The sequence below is a fragment of the Protopterus annectens genome, chromosome 16.part0 (genome assembly GCF_019279795.1).
Source record: "Protopterus annectens isolate FY-2018-M chromosome 16.part0, PAN1.0, whole genome shotgun sequence".
Classification (NCBI taxonomy): domain Eukaryota; kingdom Metazoa; phylum Chordata; order Ceratodontiformes; family Protopteridae; genus Protopterus; species Protopterus annectens.
In genome coordinates, this window is record NC_056750.1 from 624,620,737 (window position 1) to 624,644,662 (window position 23,926).

General features: G+C 39.4%; 1 protein-coding gene across 1 annotated transcript in view; it reads right to left on the bottom strand.

Moving 5' to 3' along the window:
- Window positions 1–3,739: 3,739 nt before the first annotated feature.
- Window positions 3,740–23,926, bottom strand: part of LRP10 (LDL receptor related protein 10) — a gene marked incomplete in the record, with an annotated part of 319,622 nt that continues 299,435 nt past the window's right edge. Inside the window, 1 exon segment of the mRNA XM_044058042.1 lies at window positions 3,740–9,505. Within this exon segment, the coding sequence (XP_043913977.1) occupies window positions 8,756–9,505 (750 nt within the window).

Genomic DNA, 23,926 nt, shown 5'->3' on the forward strand with positions numbered 1-23,926 from the left:
GTTCCAGATTTTAGAAACACAGCTTAGGTTATGGAATCACCATGATATAGAGTTACAAAGGCCAGGAATTTATTGCTGGAGCAAAGATTTCTAGTGACAGTACACCACTGACAAACATTCTTACGGGATGGGCTAGATTTTATGTACTATTGCTATTCTCTGTTGACAGCAGTTGAGGTAATTTGGGTATTCAAATCAACAGAGTAATTTTATGGTGGCATTGCACAGGTTTTGCAAGATGGGTTAAAATGTGGATATGGGCAACATGTCAGAGTTTGGGAAGGAAGAAGGCACTTGCAGTAAATTTTGCAAGTGCAGTCTGTTAAGTAGGATATTGTCCTTTATAGGATATTGTCCTTTATATGAAATTTTTGGTTTGTTTTCAGGACTACCCATTGAAAATTGATGCCAAATATTTGCTTTTCATTAGAGATCGCCTCTAGAAGTTTTGCTCGAGAAACAGACTGAACTGTGTTACCATCAGAGGAAATAAGTTTGAAATTAGTTTTATGTAGGAGTTTGATTTCTCCATTAGCTTATTCTTTTTCGAGGTATAAGGTAAACTCAAACTACACAAAGTGGAAAATACAAGCAATGACTCCACTAGACAGCATAAAAGGCACTCACTGAGCAAAAGCATAGTTGACAGCAATTCAGTTTTGTCATACTGTGTTACTGGATAGATACAAGAAAAGAAGAGAAAAGTGCAAAAACTTATGTACAGAGACAACTACAAAATCAGAAAAGATATCTGATCAAGATAAATGTCCTACAAAACATTCAAAATGAAGCTTACAGAAAATAAACTGAGGAACAAGACTTCATATATTAACAAAAAAAACAAGTGCAGTTCTGAAAAGACATGAAACAAGAAATGCTAAAAATATGGGATCACAGAAATTAAAAGCCCTCCCCTTCATGGAGGCCAGTGCCTTCAGTAAGGGATTCATCGGGAGAATCCACATCCTTTTTCTTGGTGTGTACTCTCCTGACCAGAGTCTCTGGAAGAATGCATTGAAACGTTGGGACTCAAAGGAGCAGGCTGTCCCAGAGCCACCTAGCATGCATCCATAAACCCAGAACAGGAGAAAGAGTAGGATCCAAAGCCAGTGCCAACAGGCCCCTCTCCAAGGAGGAAAAGATCCTTTATACAATGTCAAAAAAGGCCAAAGCAGAAGTCGGGTGATTGGACCAAGCACTCCTTTGGAAATGAGGACCCAAACAAAATGACATTATCCGTCACTGAATGGCTCCGATGCGGAGGCTGGGGCCAAACTGTCAAGTGCTGAAGTTCCAGGGGCAGTGATAACTCCAAAATCCAGAAGATCAACCCTGACCCGGCGCCATGGCCCTGAATCCTCAGTCCAAGGCATGCTCAGCTCTAACAGTGCTACAGTTGAAAATGCCAAGAACACAGTCCATACCGGAAGCAGCCAGGTCATTGTTACTGATGGGGGGGGGGCAGTGCCACTGGACCCTTAAAACCCAGGACTGAAGGGCCCAAGGGAGGAAAAGCAATGGAGGGAGCCGAAATCTAAGGCATCAGGGCCGAGTAGGCTAAAAGGATCCCTAATTGCTTCTGGGCCTGCAAATATGACTGCATCAGCTGTTTCAATCTGATGGGTTCATGCTCCCAACTGATCTGATGAACCAGTCAGAAGGTGCCACCAATGGTGGCTTGCAAGACCTCCTTCTGGAGGTAGGATTCAATGAACAGATCCAAACAGGTGAAGCTTGGTTCTGAGACAGGGAGGGAGAAGACTCTGGCAAGAATTCTGCCAGTGTAATGGGTGAGAATGAGGTATGCAACCTGTCTACCAAAGTAGAAGAGTCTACTGCTAGAAAGGAGCTATGAATGCTGAAGGAAGGCGACTTTGCCATCTCAGACAGTGCGAGTCCAGGAGAACAGGACTGACAGATACTGAGCAAGAGGTTGGTCTTTGGTCACTAAGGCAGACAGTTTGCAGACCCCTAGGTCCTTAGACTGGGACTTTGGGTACTTGTCCTGGGATCATTCTGTCTCTTTTCTCAGATCTCTTACTGGGAGAAGAGGGAAGGAAGAAGCTGTAAAAGGAGGGGAACATCCCATTTAAAACCAGCTTGGCCAAATGCTCACTGACAGCTCAGGTCACAAACACAACTGATGCAATCTGTTTCAAGATACAGATTGCCCAAATAGACACAGTGATCATGGGCAACTTGTGTCTGCAAGCCACACATTTCTTAAACCCTTTTTCTTTCTCCATCTCTGCAAACACAGAAAAAGACATAAGGGGAGAACAGGGTACTATTAGTACATGAGGTTAAGTTCTAAGGTGGAAGACTCTAGAATGTTTGGCTAAGGATCCAAAAAGATCTGATAACCCACAGGTTGAAGTTGTCTGGAAAAGACATTTGATCATAGAGATTTTAAAAATAAGTATGAACAAAATTACTTGCCCTAGAATATTTCTGAATATGCATGCCTCATGGCCACTACCAGTCAATGTGCAAATGCAAAGAATACTGGTTTCTCCTGACTGTTTCTGATGAACCATATCCTGTAACATCATAATTCAAATAAATATGAATACTGGTGTTTTACAGCAGGTCAAATAGGAAAAAACATGAAAATTTGAACTTTGCAGGCCAATGGGAAGCAGATTTAAAAAAAGGCACATAAGCAGATCTTTATGACAGCACAAAATTCTTTAATGTCCCATAGGCATTTATGTTAACAAACCATATATTTCAACATAGAGGGTGTGTCTGATTCGGAGATGCAAGGCTATGAGTTATCACAGGGTCTCTTGAGTTTCTTCTTTGGCAGAAGGCTAACGTCAGATGCTGGGAATTCCATCATTTTGGCTTGTGCCAAGCATTTTAGATGAGTTTTTAAGAATGTTTTTAGGCAGAAAAGCCTTAACTTAAGATTTTCCAGAACAAATGAGTGGCAGATGGAGTAGGATTTGCCACTGTGTTCCAGGCCTAAGCAAAAAAGGCATGAAGTGTGCAAGTCCTAAATCATCTGCCTACCATTACCTCTCCTAGCTGACATCTAACCAAAATGAAAAAGCAAGGTTTCCCAAAATGGCACTTAAATGGAACACAAAAAAGCAAAGTAACATTACTAATGATCCAACGAATATCAGTGGTGGTGAGATAATCTTGGGTACTCATGCATATGTCTGCCTGCATAATAAACATATAAGCTGAGGTTATGTGCCTGACATCTGACCCTGGAAAGGTAAAACTTTGGTACTCTGACCACATGTCAGTGGATCGAAAATCCATATGTTAAAAATACTGCAACAGTGATTTCAGTCAGGACATCAATTAAAATTTGAACTCTGCAGGCCATTGGGAAGATTAATGTTTGTTTGTGTCTTTCGGTTTTTCCCAGTTAGGGGTTGCCACAGTGGAATTCCATTCCACTAATGATTGGCGGTTGATTTTTACGTACCGGCTTGCCAGGCCTGATGCACAACCTTCAACGAAGGTATGCCCATTCAAGCATGTCTCCATGCAGAAGACGCTCTAGCTGAGAATCGAACAGGACAGCGTCTTACTGTGAGGCGACGCTACTGCAGCACCATAAAAATACAAAAAGAACATAGCAACTTCTTCACTTGTACTTTTTTGCAGCATAAATTTCTTTAACATGCCACAGACCTTTATGTGAACAACCATGTATTTCAACATATGTATGCAAGTTCAGAGGCAGACATGGGCATACAAAAAGTAAACAATAAATGCAATGTTCAGACAGAAATCCATTTTATTTTTACAAATTTACAGGGAAATTATCAGATTATAAAAGTCCATAACATTTATCCAAAATAATCTGGCTGCAGATTCTGATATATGATTTATGTACTAATAATTTACAGTCCGATAGATCACATAACTGAAAATCGCACTGTTCCAGCAATGCAACACTTGACAGCAAAATGAAGCCCTCTTTCATGGAATTCAACTAATGTTTAGCAAATGCTTGTGTAACCTAAGCAACCTAATGGCCCCAGTGCTCCAGACAAATGCTTATTAAAAACACCAAGATTAGAACACATCTAGTTATGCTATATATATATATATATATATATATATATATATATATATATATATATAAAAAAAAGGTGCCGAATGCAAGATACATGTCTGTGAATAAAGCAAAAAAAAAAAAAAAAAGACAAAGCTGGTAGCATTATTTAAAATATTTTGATATATTCTTTTGCAAAAAAAGTTAGCTAAGACACATCAGGGTTTGGGGTTTAACATGAGTTAATAAGTACAACAAAAAACAGTGTGTACAAAAGTGACCCAAAAAAGAAACTTGTAAACCACCAAAGGCCGTCCAGTGGAAAATGCTGTGGAATAAATCCAGGAAGCCAAAACAGCCAATAAAAAATAACAAAAACGAGACCACCAGAGGGATAAACGCTCCTGTGCTCCAAACAGTATAAATAAGAAAAATGCAACACCAAAGCATACACAGGAGCAAAAATGGCACACAGTTCCACGAGAAAAGGTTTAATGACCAAATCCACGGATAAAATAAACTCCTCCAAAGATGTTTAAAAGGTTTATTGCATGCACAAGTAAGCGCTTTCACCCATAGGCTTCTTCAGACTATTTTATCCGTGGATTTGGCAGTTAAACCTTTTCTCATGGAACTGTGGAACTGTGTGCCATTTTCGCTCCTGTGTATGCTTTGGTGTTACATTTTTCTTATTTAGCAAATAAAAAATGTTTAATCACTCAGTTCAGTAAAACCAATTTCCACATAACACAAGGTAAATCTGGGAAGCCAGAAGTCAATAAAAGATGTTTAACCACTAAGTTCAGTAAAACCAATTTCCAACACAACACAAGGTAACTATCTTGTGTTGTGCTGGAAACTGGCTTTACTGAACTGAGTGATTAAACTTCTTTTACTGACGGTTTTGGCTCCCCGGATTTATTCCACAGCATTTTCCACTGGACGGCCTTTGGTGATTAACATGAGTTAATCACATGAAAGCAGAAGATAATTATGCATCATTTACTCCCCCCCCCCCCCACTGCATGGAAATGATTAACTACCATTGCAACACAATTGTGCTTTTTATGCATATTTACAGAAGGATAGCTCCCTTCAGACTAAACTATACCCACACACACACACATCCTGCAGACCCACACATTCATGTTGGGCTTTATATGCCACTCCCACTCAACAGTACAGTTATACAAGATCACCCACCTCCCCTCAAGGACAACTCACATAAACAAGCATACAACATGAGATAAAATGCCTCAAAGCTGATTCATCTATAAGAAACCACAGAACACTGCTCTGATTCTGTTGTTTAAAAATGTCTCAATGTCTGCTTAGAGAGGCACAATATGGGGACCTTACTGTACATTTTCAATAACTAAAATTACACAAAATAAGCTAAAACTAAATACAAACATGCTGGTACAGTGGCAGAAATAAAGTGCATTTACTGTTTTGTAGTTCAAAATATATTACAGTATGTGCAAAGTTTGCTAGAAAGATGCTACTGTTCTTTTCCAATCCATCAGTGTTTGCCACTGGTGAAAGCAACAGAAACTGTCTGCTTGTGCACAAAGGGGCTTAAATTAGTTCCAGCATACAATACTTGTTTAATCTCAGAAGTCATGCAGAAACTGGAGCACAATTAATTTAAGGGACTGGGTTTAGTAGGGATGTGGACTGCAGTCTGGATTAATACCTGGTTATTCAGATGTCTGATAAGTTCTGAGCCACTCTAAATGCCAGACGTTACCAGCTTTATTACCTACCATTTTGCTCAGACTTCAAGTTTGTATAGAGTTGGCAAAATGATGTTTTATTTGCACCAGAAATATGCTGCTTCTGTTTCTCTTAAATGATTTACTAAAGCATGAAAACAGTCTAAAACCTCCATGGTGAAATGCATGAAATACTTCGCCATTACAGAAAGAGAACTATAGTAACATATTGCTAATGAATAAGCACCTATAAGTCCACTAGTAATTACCAAAAAGGCCCAAACAGCTTACTTTTAATCAGTTTACATAAAGAAAATAGATCTAGAAATATCATTACTGATAATACATCAAACGCTAGTCTGTGAAGGTTTAAAGGTTAAATTAATCTAAAGGAAGAAACACATAGATTCATGTATGATTTAGAGTCCCCCTTGCATTACTATAACTATGTCAATGTGATGGTTTCATGCCACTGCAAACAAGCAGACCACAAAAAAATATATATTAGTGGTAAATCTCTTGAGTATACCAAACAAAAAATACATGTTTCTTCAAAAATTGGTGAGAAATGTATGTTTTCTTTTTATCACTACACATACTGTACTACAGACAATCCATTACACTTATTTAAAAAAAGTCTGCTAAGGGAGGGACCAGCATTTTGTCCACTTGCCCATTCTGGGAAGGAAGTTTTTTCTTTTTCAGCTGTAATGTGGTACTCCAATAATGAAAAGGATGCAACATAACTGCATCCAAGACTGCCGTTACAATGTGGCACTAGATGGTAAGGTTGGAGCCAACTAATTCTGTGTGTGGTGATCAGCAGCACTGCTTAGTTCTACAGTGGAAAAAAACATATCAGCAATATAAAAGCAAATATCTGTAAGCTATCACTACACACTCACCCAAAATCTGCTGTCAACAAACCACACTTTAACATGTGCAGTCCTTTGCCACACAGCTATTTTCATTGAAACTTGCTGGGTGAGCAGTTACTTTTGTGACACTCTCCTGGTCACTCTTGCTATACATGGGGAATCTGTTCTTGTGTGACAATGTTTCAAGAAAACAACTGCAGAAGACAAGTCTCTGCAAAATGCAGCATGTACCAATGAGAAAGACTACTAACTTCCTAATCAAAAATTAATGTACATTTTAGGGAAGGAGATTCTTGTCTGTGTCCTTAATAAAATGGAGCTAGTATTAAGAAATGTGCCATCATTCTCTTTCAAAAAAAAGCTGCTTAGTAAGGATCTAAATACACTACTATACAAAGAAAGACCGAAACGTACACGTCTGGTTAACAGTTTAAAAGTCAAAAACTGGGTTAGCACTATTCAGTTAAGGACACAAGTAAGTACAAGACCATATATTAAACACAGTCCCAGAACAGTTAAGGTGCAGGTATTGGACCGTTCACTTTCTAAAGTCTTGTGTTCACTCTTCCAGACTTACCTTATAATGGGAATGTATCCTTCCCACATGCATGTTTTATAGTAAGTCATCAAAAACACTGCTTTGAGTGTATTTTACAAAACCTGAAAAGTAAATATGAACAGTTCTAAGCATCAATGTGTCACGCAGACCTCTGATAATGTTCAGCTAAGCAGCAAAACAAACTAAGCTCACATATCTAGAGATGATTATTTATGGCCGTAGAATGAGACACTTTTTGAAATTCTCTCGATTCACCTAGAATGGCAGTTCTCCTAATAACTGCTTACTTTCACAATCTCTGGAAAGCGTGTCAGTAATCTATTTCAGTCCTTGGTTTGTGCGGTTTACCATCTTCTAAACCAGGGATATGTAATCGTTTTATGGTGGTGGAAACCCCAGACACCATGATTACAACTAGCATGGACTCTAGCAATAAGATACCTGACAAAAGGCAGACATGTTATGCATCTTAATGATAATGGGTCACAGTCAAACCACAAGTACCTGTAAACTCTCTGTCCATGCTAAATACACAGTCAGTTCATCTGAATAATTTAACACAACTCTAGCTCTCCAAGTGCTGCCCTTTGTGACTAGTTATAAGGAAGCTTCTGGCCACACCCAAATTTACTCTGGAACCCACTCTGCAATATCATTTTTTTCACAACATACAGAACAAGTAGCTAACAGTAACATATTTACAGGATATCCAGTGTTAACTGTTTTACTGCATCAGTACATTATACTAGAGTTAAAGAGGAGTTAAAAAAGATATTATTTTGCTTCAATGCAGAAGTTAAATGGCAGCCATAAAGCCTATGATGTAGTTTATTCCAGTGCATATTATTCCCGATCCCTTCAACAAACTTCCAAGCATAGATGCTTCTGGCATGGAATAACATGACTTGTGTATCACATAATGCAAAATTACCTATGAAATAATTCAAAACTATAAGTCTGCCTACACGACCTATGCCATCTGTTGTAAAGCTTACCTCAAAAGCTTTGTATTTGAATTATATGCTGCAAATTTCACACACAAATGGAAGACAAATGCTACAGCAGTGTCTCTTGACCTGTGTTTATCTGTACATTCAAACAATGACACCATAAATTAGCACAGTTACACTTGCTAAAGCTCCCTAGCATTCCATATAAAGAACTGCTGCAGATCTACCAAAAATGGTCTGGCAGTGTATGTGGCTGCAATGTCTAAGTCAGCATTTTTTGTTTTTTTTAACAAAAGCCAACTAAAAAAAATCAGGTGTCTGAAAATATGCATAAATCTCAGCCATGTATATTACAAAAGCCTGAAACATAAAAGTAAATTTGATAATGGCAAAGAGGTGCTCCATTAGATTTCAAAGGAGAATAAAACATTTAAATGATCTAATTGCTATGCAGATGGGAGAAGCCTTGGTAAATCACTCTCAAATAACCCAGCAAGCACTGAATTGTACAAAGCAATCACACCATTTATCGATTATAAAGGCTAAAATAATGTCTGTATCTTCAATAACCAGACATTTCATTTGTAGAAGTAGCTTGTACTTCTTCAACAGTGTTTTCAGCATCAAAGAAAACTTCATCCTAGAAGTAGTGAATCATCATCACTGAGGTGCTCCAATCTGCTGGCATCTGTCCAGTGCCCAGCCAGAGAAACCTCATCTGCCTGAGAGTCTAAATCACACTCATACGACACTGGACTTCTCCACGAATCTGTTAATGGAAGCAAAAGCACCTCATCATCATCTTCCAAGCCACAAGCATGAGCCTCACATGGCACTTCTGAGTGAGCATCAGTCTGAAGAATATGTACAGAAAAGAATCGCTCACGTAGACTACGCAGCAGATTTGAGAACAACCCTGCAGATCTAAAAGGTAATCCCTGATGCTGGGTTTCAGAGACAACTGAAGCATCAGAATGACCAGTATCAGAATTCTGAACCACAAGCTGGTGCTCTAAGGCCCTTGAATCTGGTGGCTGCTCATAGTATGTGGCCACAGAATCTAAAAGAGGGAATTTCTGTGGCAATGGCTGTGCACTGGTACCACTTTCTGAAGGTGATACACCTGTAGCTCCTTCAGGTATACCGCCGCCATCACTCTCTGGTATGTCCGAGGAGGTAGCTACAGATGCTTGTCCAGAGCCAGATGAATTACTCTGTGTGTGTAATGAATTTGAAGTGGACCTGGGAAGCAGACCCCATCTTCTCAATCGTCGAATTAAGCGTCTAACATGACGGTTCCTTCTGCGACGACGACTGGAGTGATTTTGAGAAGGGTCTTGTCTCAGCAACTGCAGAATGGACCTAAGGTTTCCTAGAACAGAAGTCTGAAATGACATAAAAGGTGAAAAGGCATCATTCAACTTTGGTACCTAACAGACAAGACGGTTATACACATATATGCCCACTTTTTGCATACACCTTTAACAATCCCAAACAATATTTCAAAAACAGAAGGGCTGCAAGATTTTAGGGTTCATAAGTGCAAACATAGGAATATGTTTTTTTTCTGGAATGATCATATTAGGCACTAGCACTTGACTGCTACACAAGAGTCCTGTATCTGCCACAAATTAATGCATCCACTGAACACATCTTTAAGCATCATCTGAAATGGTGTGTACTGTAGACACTTGCCAGTTTAAACTGAGCTGCTCCACTGGAGATCATAAGCAACAATACATCCAATATTAACAAAAGCAAGATATGTTTACAATGGAAAACTCTGTACTGTTAAATGAAGTTATGGCAGTATATCTAAGGAAACACAGCTTTGTATGTACACAGTCTGGAAAGAAAAAGGAAGTTTTTACAATTAAATACTACAGTACAAGCAACTACACAGCTCAACCTATCAAAATAGATGCTATGCACACATTTAAGAGAACACATGGGACATGCACACTAATGCAACTGCTGCAATACTTTTTTTAAAATGAAAATCTAATTTCAGTTTACTGGTTCGAAAGTGACAAATTCAGCTAATACCTGCTGTCAATATTAAGATCACTAATCTTGTACCTGCAGCGTGCAACTACAGAAAAATGGTGCATCAAGACACAGTGGGTAGAACTACTACTACTAAAGAAAGATTTTAGTGAAAACATTTTGGAGGGGACAAACTTTAACATGGCTATAATGAAGAGATACTTACTTGGGAGGATGGTATATTCATGGAAGAGAAAAGTAACAGAAAAAAAATGAAAGTTATATACTTACCATAATAGCAGACCTGAATTTTCATGGTCTGTCTTCTTAACCATTAGAACAAAGGTAAAAGGACTTGGGCGGCTCAGTATCTGAAACTTTCCCAGGCTCTAATTCCTCCCTTACTCATAATGCTCTGTGCTCTGACTTCTACTCCAGAACTTTAATGTGCAACTAGAAGGTGAAGCACCTACATATGTTGGAAGGAAATGGCTGTGATGACTAAGATCTACTGTAATTGCATACATTTAACTTTCACATGTGAAATGACTAGATCCATCTTCTTCAACGGGCAGGACAGAATCCCTAACCTTGTAACCCTGGGTGGTCAGCATAAAAAAATAATATCTCAGATAACTGTGGTCCAAAGGAAGACTGACCAGTAGATCACATCCAGCTTCTACAATCCAGCAGAAGTCTTCAGAAAAGACCAATTCACAGCTAAACATGTCACCCAGAGACAACTTTCTGAAGAAAACCTGAAAGGCAGTCACTGTTTTAGCTGAATGTGCTGTGGTCAGATTGGGCAGTCTTATTCTATTTATCAAGATAAAGCCTAATGCAGTCTAGAAGTCATCTGGGCAAAGAAACATTAGACACCCTGGAACCCAATTTCTTAGAAAAAATTATAGATATTTGAGAATATTTTCTAATGAATTTTTGTACTGTTTACTTAAAATCTTGGCTGCTTAAGTACATCCATACAGTGCAGCATAAAAAATTACTTGTTTGCAATTACACATTATCCTGTCCATATGAAACACCACGGAAGTTTGTTTTAAAATAGCCACTAGACAGAGGATCTTCCAAGGCCAAGTACTAAAGTCAGCTTTGAAAGGTAGCAACATTAGTTTTACAAAGCCAATCAAGTATAATTTGAAGGGGTGAAACAGGAGCCTCAAATGAGGATCTGACATGAAGCACGACCTTTAGAAAGATTTTGTGAACTTTTAAACAAGCAAATGAAGATCCATGAAATTTGTCGTAAAATATGATACATTAGCTAAAAGGATAGCAATAGAGGGACTAGTTTAGGCCTATGTTACATATATAAAAGTGATGGTTTAAAATAGCTGGCACAGAAGCTTTTTAGAGGGTACCCAAATGGAGGAATGTGTTCTTCTGTTTCTTTATGTTTTCCAGGTACAAGGTTCTCTGGGTAAAAGTGAGGATATGGATGACCTTGGAAGGATAATCAGTATTCCTGTTAGCCAGTAGAAATGAAGGCCCATACAAGGCTTGCTGAATGAGTGAGTTAAGAGGATTCTAAAGGGCCTCAGATGAGCAAGCTTCTATAGAGGAGGAGGAGGAGGCCAAAGCAGGGGAACTGCACTTGCGAAGGCTAGAATGAGTCTATGAGGATAACCATGAATGTGTTCTGCCTGACTTTCTGCATGAATGTACTTGGAAATTACTGAAAATGGGGGAAAGCCTTAAAAGTAACCCTTGGATCCGTTTCTGGGCAAGACTGTCCCTGAAACATTCCCCTGCAGAAGGAAGTTAAGTTATTGCATTAGTTACAGATGCAAACAGGTTACAGCAATGCTTCCCCCAGCAACAGAAGAGCGTATGTATCACAGACAAGCTGATGGCATCATTAGGCAATGGAAGAGCCTACCTCCAAGAAGTAACTTCTCCAAGAAAATCAGTGGCAACCATAAAGTGACTACGTGTATCAAGTAAGCTGCGTCTAGCAGTCAAACATTCAAATATTTGGTGTATGTGCTTGGCTGAGGAGCAAACGGTGTGAAGCTACCATCTGTGGGATAGCTCTAAGTCAGAATCCCACCTAAATGTAATGACACCGCAGGGCCATGGATCTCCGGTTGGCTAGGGATAGCCAGCTGTAAGATCAGGGAGCAGTGCAGACAGAAGGGGACCAGCTCTCTCCATCTGGGCACCAAACATTTGTGGGGAACTGGGTGCTAAATCATTCATAAATGACCCAATTCTTGCTCTTGACAATGCAACCCCTCCACCCAAGGGCAGAGGCATCCTTTGTGAAATGGAGAGGTGAAATGGGCAGCCCAAACTAAGGATGAGTGTGTGAAGCCACTACTGCAAGATCTTTCTACTTGCCTTAGAAATTCTTACTTGCTTGGAAATTGGATCTGTGAGTTAAAATCACTAAACCTTTAAGAGGACAATTTGGGATTTTCATATAGACCATGACAAGAGGGACCATCAAAATGGTCAATGCCTTCAGGCGTACTATCTTTAGACAAAGTGCTACTGAAATTGAAAAACTGGCAAAATACTTTTTAATAACTATATAAATAGTCAACAGCGGAGCGAACAAGGTACACAGAGTCTCTGAATCCTTTAGCATAAAACTGTATATTTATTGTCACAAATAAAACGGTGAGCGCTTTCGCATTTAAGCTTCATCAGACATTAAAACAAACAAAAAAGAAACACCTCTTTTAGAAAAATTCAAAAATCCTTTCACCAATCAGTTCAACACAATAATTAGGAAACTAATTAGTTCTTTAAAGATACAATGCATAAAAAGGTTGAACTTCATAACATAGCAGCCTGGTAGGACAATAAAATTCTACATAGTATTTGTCAATAAAATTCTAATGATAAATTTCTAATAACTCCAAAACTATATAACCTATATATAAAAAATATTATATAACAGATGCATATAAAATAACGTGGCATAAGTGCTGGGCATAAATTATTATATCTGAACTCTTCGTTTCTTTAACAAGGGCTTGATAGATGCCCTCTCATTCAGCCCACTCCCCTTATCTGCTCTGGAAACGATAATCATTTGTTTCTCTATATTCTGTATGGTTACGAATATAACCTTCTCTAAGGGTGGGGATAATATTCTCAATGACCCTGAACGTAAAGGAATGTGTACTGCCAACTTGTATGACATGTTTAGAGAGTGCATTATGTTCTGATTTTCTTCTAATATTATACACGTATGCTCTATAATCCTATCACGCAGAGTTCTATTAGTTTTAGATTCAGAGACTCTGTGTATCTTGTTCGCTCCGCTGTTGACTAATTATTTGGTTTATTCATTTTTACTTCGTTTATACAACAGAGCGTTTATCCTGTGGATTATTTTGTACTTTTTAGTTTTTTTTTTTTTTAATAACTATGTTTACTACCTCTTTTCTCACTACACTCTTCTGATTGGGTGTTGAAAGGACTCTTACAGCCTCTGGATACTACAGCCTATATCCACTTGCTCTATATGATGGACCGTGTGATGATAGGAGGTACTGGCAGCACAGCCAGCTGGAATTTTGTAAATAATATGTCATTTGTGAATATCAAACTGATTTACACAAGACGCTTGTGTTACAAATATATTAAAACTGTATGTCATGTGTATATCAAACTTGATTTAGACAGATGTTTGTATTGAAAGGTATCTGTAAAGTTCTTGTGTTTGAAATGTATCCACATTGTGCCCTACTGAAGAGAACAGAACTGTACTTGCACTATTGTAATTGTTTAAATGCATATGTTTTAACAGAGGAAACTGGAAGGTTAACCTCAGAGTCCAGCAAACTTTAAAATATATCTGAAATTAAATCACTTTATGGGCTAGGCCATAAAGATGTTATCTGACAGGTTTCAATGCAGCCAGACACACAAAGTCTGCACTAGGATGCTTTCTGTATTGTCTTTGGTGTGAACTAATTACTACTCTAGAAGCATGGAAGAATAAAATTGTTTTATAACTTCCAGCACCTGCCACAGATCTAAGCAAAAGCCTTTGTGTGTCTACTTTTACAGGGGCTAAAATCTGCCAGCTTCCAGCAATGGGGGTTACATGAGAACCTAAAAGTCAGATGGCCAGAAGTGATGTCATTCTGCAAGCTATCCCAGAAGTAATATTTTAGATATTATTTTGAGAGGTCTCTTAGTGAAACAGATCATGCTGTATTCTGCCTTGAGCCTGACAACAACAAGGACCACTCACCACATCATCTGCACTGCTCTATTAAGTAAGTAGGGAATAGTGATTCTCTTAGATTCAGTCAGGAATACAGTGAAGCTTAGTTTAGGTAAGGAATAGTGATTCTCTTAGATTCAGTCAGGAATATAGTGAAGCTTAGTTTAGATATTGTTTATCTTTATTTGTCTGAGCCTGTCCTTTAATGTTATTTTAAATATTTCCTGTTATTTGAACTCTGATGTCACTGTGAATATATACTTAGTATTGTCTTGTCCATTTAATTATTATTAAATATATTTAAATATTTCACTGAGGCTGACCTTTGTAGAGATATTTAAATGTTGAGAGTATCTGCATATATACCTGGTGACACTGTGTGGAACACTTCTAATAGCCTTGCTCTTGGTCAAACTACCATATGTATTAATATTAATATCACTCAGTATATTGAGTACCCTTGTAAGGGCCTTAAAGTAGCTGGTGAGGGATTCTGGTGGCAGTGATAAATACCTTAAAGTCTGGGCAGAAGAGGTCATAGCTACTAAAACCTATGCCAGCCTTTCCCAGGTGTGTGTGTGTGTGTGTGTGTGTGTGTGTGTGTAAATCAAATTTCATAGAGTGTTTGTGTCAGCTACTTGGGCAGGGACACGAAACACCGGGTGGACAGAGAAAATGTTGGAGGACTTGGCTTGGAACTCTGGCTAAGGACTCAACTCTATAACTGTGACAATGGGGAGTTTTACTGGGGATCTGGAGAAAGAGGGAGAAACCAGCCCTGGACTTACTGTGTTCCCCATGTGCTCTTAAGGGAAATAGTGCTTGATTGTGGTTGATGCAGAGAGCTACATCTGGAGATACTGCATGTGTACCCGTTATCCTCCCAGTGAACGCCCCTCAGTGGTTCCAGTGGTGAAGACTGAGACTCCTTGACTACTGGCCCAGAGGAAGGGTTGTCACAGCCAGCCACAAAGGTAAATGGAGGGTCAAATAAGCCCTAGCGGCCTCCAAGAGTGGAACAGTCTAGCAAATCATTAGGGATTTGAAAGCTTGGCTCTATTGTGCAGGAGACAGATTCACAACTGCATCCCAAGCAACTTGGGTTCAACTAACAGCCCCAGCACCTGAGGAGCCAGTTAGGAAAGGGGAAAGAGCAAAGGGTCACAGCCCGCGCTCTCCTGTCATATCAAAAAGGAGGGAGGGGCTGAGTGCACTCAGGCACACTAGGCAGTGCTATCTTCCTGATGGAGAAATGGAAGTTCACCGCCTGTGCTTCTGGTAGAGGGAGATACAATAGCCTGGCGGGACAACCATTCTGGAAGTTAAGGAAAGTCATCCTCTTTTGCCCCACTGCACATTCCTCCCCCATGCATTCCCAAGTTCATATTGTAAGGGCAGGGTACTAAAAAATAAAAAAAGGAAAACCTTGAAACAATCCTCCTTAACCCGTGGAGTTATTAGCCAAATGCATGTTAAGGTTTGAAACAGGAATCATTGGACGTTAACACAGTTTTGTCTTAAACCTCATCCTTTCCAGTGAAGTGGTCAACTAGTATACAAACTCTCTGTGGAATCTCACCATGTGGGGTAAACAGTTTAGCTTCCAAACAGTTAAGGTAAAGAAACAAAACCCATTTACCAAATCTATCCCTCATTATTCATTAACAAGGAGAGAAAGAAGGGCTCTACAGTGTAGGGGCCCTTTTTAAGGGCTGCTACAGTGACTACATCATCAGTCACAGGAAATGGGCCCAGCCATTCCAACAGTTGGGAAGCCAGAAGAAAGTATATTTGTGTAAAATCTTACCATAACAGTAGATATCCTTCTCTTCATTGTTGCAGTATTCTTTACATAAGGGATTCCCTGCAAAGGGCAGCCCAACAGCTGGCCAGTACACCAAAGACTTAGGAAAAACACACGTGGTACATCACATATATGCTCCTTGCTGAAGACGTAGGGCATAAAGGTGATGTACGAATGTACATACCTCAGAAATGAAAAGCCCAAGGAAGACCAATATTCCTAATAACTAGAAGGAACATATGCATCCAAATGGAAAAAGAGGAAAAGAATTTCAGGCCAGGAAGACAGAACAAATAAGGCAGAGCAGAAAGGGGGAAGAGGGAGGGAGCGAACACTGCAACAGTGAGGAGGACATCTACTGTTACGGTACGATTTTACACAACTGTACTATGTCTTTCATTGTCACTTTTACAGTATTCTTTACATAAGGGAGAGTACAAAAGCTCAAGAAGAAATTTGGGAGGAGGAAGGTAGAGAGGAGCCCTCTAAAAACCCATGCAGGATAGCTCCTGCAAAGCCAGCTCTAGCAACAACATTCAACTTGTAATGCTTAGTGAAGGCATGGACTGAAGTCCAAGCAGCAGTCTCAAGGATGGAATTGGTATCCAATCCTTAAAAAAAAAACAACAGAGGAAGCAACAGCTCTAGTAAAATGAGCCTTTACAGAGATAGAAAGACATTTACCATGAAATGAATAAGAAAAAGAAATGGCCTTGGTGATGCAGGACGATATGGTTTGTTTAGAAACAGCCAAACCTAGAGATCTGGGATGAAAGGAAACAAAAAGTTACTCAGATTTTCAAATGGCCTACGTCTTATCCAGATAATATTTGAGCTGTCTATGGAAATTCAGAGAATGAAGAATCTTTGCTCTAGCAGACTGTGGAAAGGGAAAGGGAAGGCAAATTAACAGATTGATTAACAGGCAATTCATTAACCACCTTGGGCATAAAAGAAGGATTAGTATAAAGAGATACCCTGTCCCTATGAAAAACCAAGGAAGGAAGGAACAGCCATAATAGGTTGGGGTTCAGACACTCTCTTAGCTGAAATAACGACCAAAAGAAGAACAGTCTTCCAAGTAAAATGCTGCAAGGAAGCTGAAGCTGCAGGCTCAAAAGCAGCCTGAGTTATTTTCTCAAGTACAAAACTGAGGTCCCAGGAAGGTGGAATAGGCTTCCTGGGAGGCCTGATATGAAGGATGCTTTTAAGAACTTGTTTGACCTCAAACCTAGAAGTAAGAGGAGTCAATGGCAGACAAGCAGTAAAAGTTGAAAGGTGCACTTTAACCAAAGAGTATGCTAACCCAGCATGGAGCAATTCACACAAATAAAACCAAATCAGAAGGATCCTCACAGAAAATGAATCCTGACTATGAGAAAAGCACCAGAAATAAAATCTACTCAATTTGACACACATGATTTCATGGTAGTGGTTTCCTAACCTCCTGCAGAACCTTAAGCATTTCCTCAGAAAAAAAGATGCCAACCCTGTCGCCCACAATGTCAGTTGAAAAGTGAACAAGTAAGGATGGATCAGAGACCCCTTGTCTTGTGTGAGAAGGTCCACCCTGTGAAGTAACTTGTGGTGAATTCCCCTGGGCAGGTGACAAAGAAGGGGGAACCAATGTTGCCTGGGCCAAAAGGGAGTCACCAGCAAGATTATGGGAGGAGTATTGCTTGGTCTTGAGCTGGGCCCTTGGAATACGAGGAAGGGGAGGGAAGCCACAGAGAAACATCCCCCATTTCTGGGTAGTTATACCGAGTACCAAAATAATTTGCTGCAAATATAGAACATCGACGAATAGTTCGAGGGTTGAACAAGTCACAAAACTGACAGTAAGGGACGTCATGGTCTGGGCCTAAGCAAGGAATGCAGTACGAATGAAAATCTTTATGAGGTATTTGCTTTCCACAGGTAATACAATTGTTAACTTTTACTGTCATTGGTTAAGAGCAAGAAAAGGGATCCCCAATGGGGTACTTAGCTTTTTTGAAGACTTCGGTTCTGAAACTCTAAAACTAAAATTTCAGGAGTCGGCCGACTGGCACTTGCTAACTGCTTCTGCTTCGGGCATCGTGCAGCAAGAAAGACTGATGTAATGGCATCGGCTGCATGTTTTATACCCCTGACAACCTGATGTCATGGAAGAAGTGACAGCATCCGACGCAGGAATCCAAGACTCTGGTATCCAGGCTGGCTGAGGGCTACCTATAGGCAGATAACCCAAATGTGATGACTGCAACAGTGAAACACGAAGAACATCTGCAACAGTCTTGGCCTCCAACTGCCAAAAACTTGTATAGTGTAAACACACGAGTTGACAGCCTCAACGCAGAATGTTGAAAGACTAATCCTTTAGAAGGATTCATCAGCTTTGAGCCACTGAGAACAGATGCTGACCCAGAGAAGTCAACCCTCAATATCAATGTTGAAGTGTCTATCAATGGAGGAGGACTCAAAGCCAGGAGACCAGATCTTGAATGGAGAGTAGATATTGGTATGTCCAAGGTCAAAGGCTGTGGCCCTGAGATGTCAGTGACACTGACCACAACAGCAGGTCTACTGTCAGGCAGATCAGGTCTAGGAAAGCTGCACATTATTTGCTACATTTTGTTCCAATCCAGATTAATAGACACCAGACTCCTACACCTAACACAGGCAGAATGAGGTTTAGGGGCCCTCAATTCTGGTTCAGAAGCCAATAAAGCTATAACTGTGCATCTAACAGATATCTCTATACAAAGTAAAATTAGTGAAGAAAGGGGAAAGCACAAAAGTGTTCTTTCTTAACAGGGGTATGGGCCCCTGCTGAGCTGGAGCTTGCCTCCCTTTCAATTCAGATGGTTGACACAGGGCCAAGACTAAAGAAACAGCTCACGAGGGCTTAGGAACTTGAGGTGAGTTGAATTTTTCAAGCTTGAAAAGGGCCTTCCTATCCAAGTAGAAAGCTAGAAGGGGGACACATTCCATATTTCTAAGTGAAATGCTTCTCCCCAACACATTAAAAACATGGGTCTTAAAACATTTGGTCTTTGAACCAGATATTTCCCATATGAACTTGTAAAACAACCAGCAGCATTTTGCTGTCAATTGGCCAAACCTGTTTAAAAAAAAATGCAGTCCTCTTGTGATCTGAAGCACATTGAGAAGTTAGGGAGGTACTTTAATAACACTACTAGTTTTTTACAATTTACATTTAATTTTGATCAGGAAGTGATGCTATACCTCAATGCTGAGCTTAAAAAAGACGTACTGCAAAAATCTTTAGGAAAAATACATACTCAAATGCATTTCTCCGCTATATTAGCTGCCACCCATTCCACCAGAAACGATCAGTAGTTAAGGGCCAACTGGTGAGGGTAGCTAGAATGCTAACTGTTGATGTAGATTTTATTTGAGAGTGTGATACATTAAAGGAGATGTTCCTTAGATGGGGGGTACCCAAGGACCTTAATAGAATATTTAGTGGTAGAAGTTCAAAATAAAAGATATAACATGGACATATATGCCCATCTTGAGGAAAGATGAAATGCAGACTGGTGAAGTTAGTCCCTTAATGAACCAAGAGAGTACCATACAAAGTTTTGTCAAAGACACCAACTTTAGGTAGAGTCTTATAATGACATTTAGTATGAATGTATCTTTATTTTTTGATATCATATATAAGAACTGGATTTTGGTTATGAACGATCCTGTTCTGTCAAGCAAAGTGGGTGAATTTCCCATGATAATCTATAGAAGAGGGCTTAACCTGAAAAGTCTATTAGAGTTTAGAAAACTAGTGCCATCAAACATGCAGGAATATTTAAATGTGAAATGTGTCCTTATTGTAAAGTTATGGCTGTAGGAAGAACATTTAATGTTAAAGCGGTTACATATAAAACAAGCAAAAAGTTTAATTGCAACTCCAAGATGGTAGTTTATTTAGCTAAATGCCAAATGTTGCCCTGTATACTATATAGGCAAGATGGAACATAAATTCCGTGAGCAGGTATACGAACATTTATACTCCATTAAGTAAAGGAAAGTTGGAAAATGCCCTAGCCAAACATATCTCAATGGAGAACGAACATTTTTTTTAAGTTTGGTGTAATTGACCAAATAGTTCCTGACAGTAGAGGTGGCCCTTATTCTTTAAAATTAGAAGAACTTGAATTACATTGGCAAATTCACCTAAATGCTTACAGTTATCCAGGCATAAATGATGCATGCTCTATTTCATGCCTGCTTAAGCTTAGAAGTTTGGATAGGTAAAAAGAAAATGAAACATACAATGCATTTACACTATAGTATGTATTTATTATTCTTATATATACAAATTTGCATACCTTTTTAGTATGTTTTAATTTTATTTTCTGCATTATTCTTTTGTACTGTTTGTGAGTATTCATTCATTTTTAGTACCTTATGGTCACATAACCTAAGTTGATGATGTTTGTTCTGAGTGTGTACAAAGTGGGGGAGGAGTATAAATGAGCATTTGTACTTTTATTGGGTGAAGTTAGAACACACACGATGTATGATTAAGATTTTTAAATGTGTTGAATCAGGCACATTTTATCTGAAGAAGCAAAAATATCCTACAAATAAAATCCACACTGGAGTCCCACAATAGTTTGGAAAAATTTAATGATGCTTCCTGGTACTTCGGCTGAATGCCTTCAAGGGAATGAGTTTCACACCATACCATCATGTTTGTAATAGGGTATGGCAAAAACTCCATGTTCCCCGGAAATACAAGTAATTTTGTACCTCCTAAATTTTCGACAGCAATTTGCCAGTTTGAAAGCATTTTGTGTAAATAAATAGAGTTGGAATATGCTAAAAGCAGAAAGAACTTTGGAAAGCTCAACATGAGTAAAGATAAATGGTTAGCTCTACAGAAGCTAAGGGAAATTAATCACGAATATGTTTATACTCGTGCAGACAAAGGTGGCAAATGGGTAATCTTTTCTAGAGCACAATATAATAAAATGGCTGAAAATGTACTTAATGATGCTTCTATATATGTTAAACTACCATCTAATCCGGTTTCAAATTTCACTGTTGGATTATTGGAACTTTTGGAAAGGGGAAAGGTTTTTTTTTCTCCCCAACAGATGTTGAGACTTCATGTGAAAAATCCTAGGGATGCAGTTTTCTTTACGATTCCCAAGGTACATAAATCCCTACAGAATCCTCCGGGAAGAACAATTGTGTCGGGGAGAGGTTCATACCTACAAAATCTAGGGTTTTTTTTTTGGATTACCAACTTAAGGGCCATGGCTCATATAAACAAATGGGAAAGAACTTTCTGATCTAATAGAAGGAACGTACATGGGGAGTGATTTTTACTGGGCCAGTGTAGACTTGAAAGCTCTGTACAAAATTATTAAAAACATTTGGGGGGCTAGACGCTGGTGGAAAAATGTTGGGAAAAGGCCCATGTACCAGTTATTTGTTGTAGTTATTAGAGTTTTCATTAACACACAATTGTTTCAAATTTGGCAATCAATATTTTTTGCAGAAAGAGGGGACAGCAATGGGGGCTTCATATGCCCCATCCTATGCCATCATCTTTATAAACAATTTTGAGAACATGTTCATATATAATACAGAGTTTTATGCAAAGAAGGTTGTGGTTTATAAAAGGTTCATTGATGATTTGATTTTTACTTGTAGGGGTAACTTCGAAGATTTGCATAATTTCATGGTCAGCTTAAATAGTAATACCTTTGGACTGGAGTTTACCTACAAGACAGATGCTCAAAGCATCCAATATTTAGATTTGGAATTTTTCAAATCAGATAAGGAAGAGATGTATTTCAGGCCCTATACTATGGATATGGCTGTCAACAATTTTTTGTTGGCTAGTAGCATGCATCCCCCACATCTTTGGGCCTCATTACCCTATGGAGAATACAAGTGTACTTTCAATAACACTTTTGACAAGTCCATGTTGAGGAGTGAATTCACGAAGGTTAGACAAACTTTTAAGTAGGGGTTACACTGTGGATAGTTTAAATAGAGCTGAAAACAAGGTAAGGGGATTTGATACAGTGAATAACATTCACTTCAAGAGGACCACAAGCAGTTGGAGAGAGGAGGAGGAAAAGGACAACAGATTATTTTTTGCTTCCAAGTATTCCACCTTCTCAGAATCACTTAAAAGATTACTGGATAGATTTTGGCCCATTATATGCTGTGATGCCACCCTGGGGGATTTATTTCCAAAGAAAGTAAAGTTTTCTTATAGCAGGTTTTTGAACCTTAAAGAGTTGTTAAATATGGCTAAACCACAGCTAGGTGAGGGGTTGCTTTCCCTGTGGTAGGTGTAACGTTTGTCGTAGGGTAAATTTAAATGGGATGAAGATTAATATCAGAAAAGACACATGCATGAATAATTTCAGCTGTAGATCATGTGGGGTGGTCTACGTCATAGGCTGTGGGTGCACACCCATGAAATGGTATATAGGGCAAACTAAGAGAATGGCCAAGAATCGTGTCTTAGAACATTTGGGGGACATCAGAAATGGGAGGCTGGAAAAGCCAGTGGCATATTTCTACATGGTCCATGGTGGTTCTGATGCCAGTTTATTTGTGTTCTGGCCAAGCCCTCTTTTAGACACGGAGATGAATACCTTAATAAGTTATTACAATTGCAAACAATTTACAATTAATTTTGGCACCCTTCACCCTAAAGGTTTGAACCAAGAAGTTACTACCCATTTAATTTAATGGTTTATATAAACATTTTTGGAAGCGCTGTGTGATCTATGTAATGTTTGTTGTGAGCTACTACTTTGTGATTTATTTTATCGGGGGGGGGGGTGTTTTGTTGATTAAAGTACTATAGCAATTATGTAATTAAGATGGATATAAGAACATGATAGCATGGTGTGAAACTCATTCCCTTGAAGGCATTCAGCTGAGGTATCAGGAAGCATCGTTAAATTTTAACATATGGAACTGACAATTGAGTGCTCTGATGGCTAAGGTTGCAAACGTGCATACTTTTTACCCCATCTGTCGAGAGCTCTGGAGTCCTTGTCAGAAGGAAGAGGAATCTTGGCAGAACTAGTCTTAGCTCCTTTAGGTCCCAGTGTAATGACCTCTAGGTCTGCAGCAGGATTTCTGCACAGGTATTTGTGACAATCCGGTACTCTGTAGTACCTGTCAGGTTTACTGGGAGCAGGAGGGAGGGCGTCAGGGGCTAAGCTGGATTCATGAAAAACATCATCCACCACTTCTAAAATAGGGGGGATGACCAGGGGTCTGTGCTGGGGCAGGTCCAGAAACTTTCTAAGTCTTTTCTTAGACTGTGAGAAGTCCTGAGATTCCCACTGGAAATATTCCCTGAGGGAGTGAAGGGTTTTCCCCAAAGGAAAGGTCCTTTGGAGAGGAGGCAGAAGGGATGGATTCCTCTGCATCTGAATCCTTGTAAGCAGTTAAGGGATGCTTTTCCTCTTCAAAAACAGAATAGCCAGATTCCTCAGAATCCTGTTCTGTCATCATTTCTGGAGAAGGGTGCTTTTTCCTTTTAGAAGTTGTGGTCTAATTACCCCGGATAAGGGAGATGAGATCCTGCGCCATTTTAAGCATTTGTGCTTCGGGTGGTGGACCAGCAGCAAAATGGTGGCTAGAAGCAGATTTTCTAGGAGTGGCCTGGCTTCTAGGCCTGAGAGAATCCGTCAGTATGAGAGAAACGGTAGTCGGATGCAAAGATCTCGTTTTTTGTGTAAATTCTGTAGTGTGAAATGCCTCCTTGGAAACCGGTGCCTGTGTCACAGATCCAGACCCAACCGAGGCAGAGACAGCCAATGGTTCAGGAGA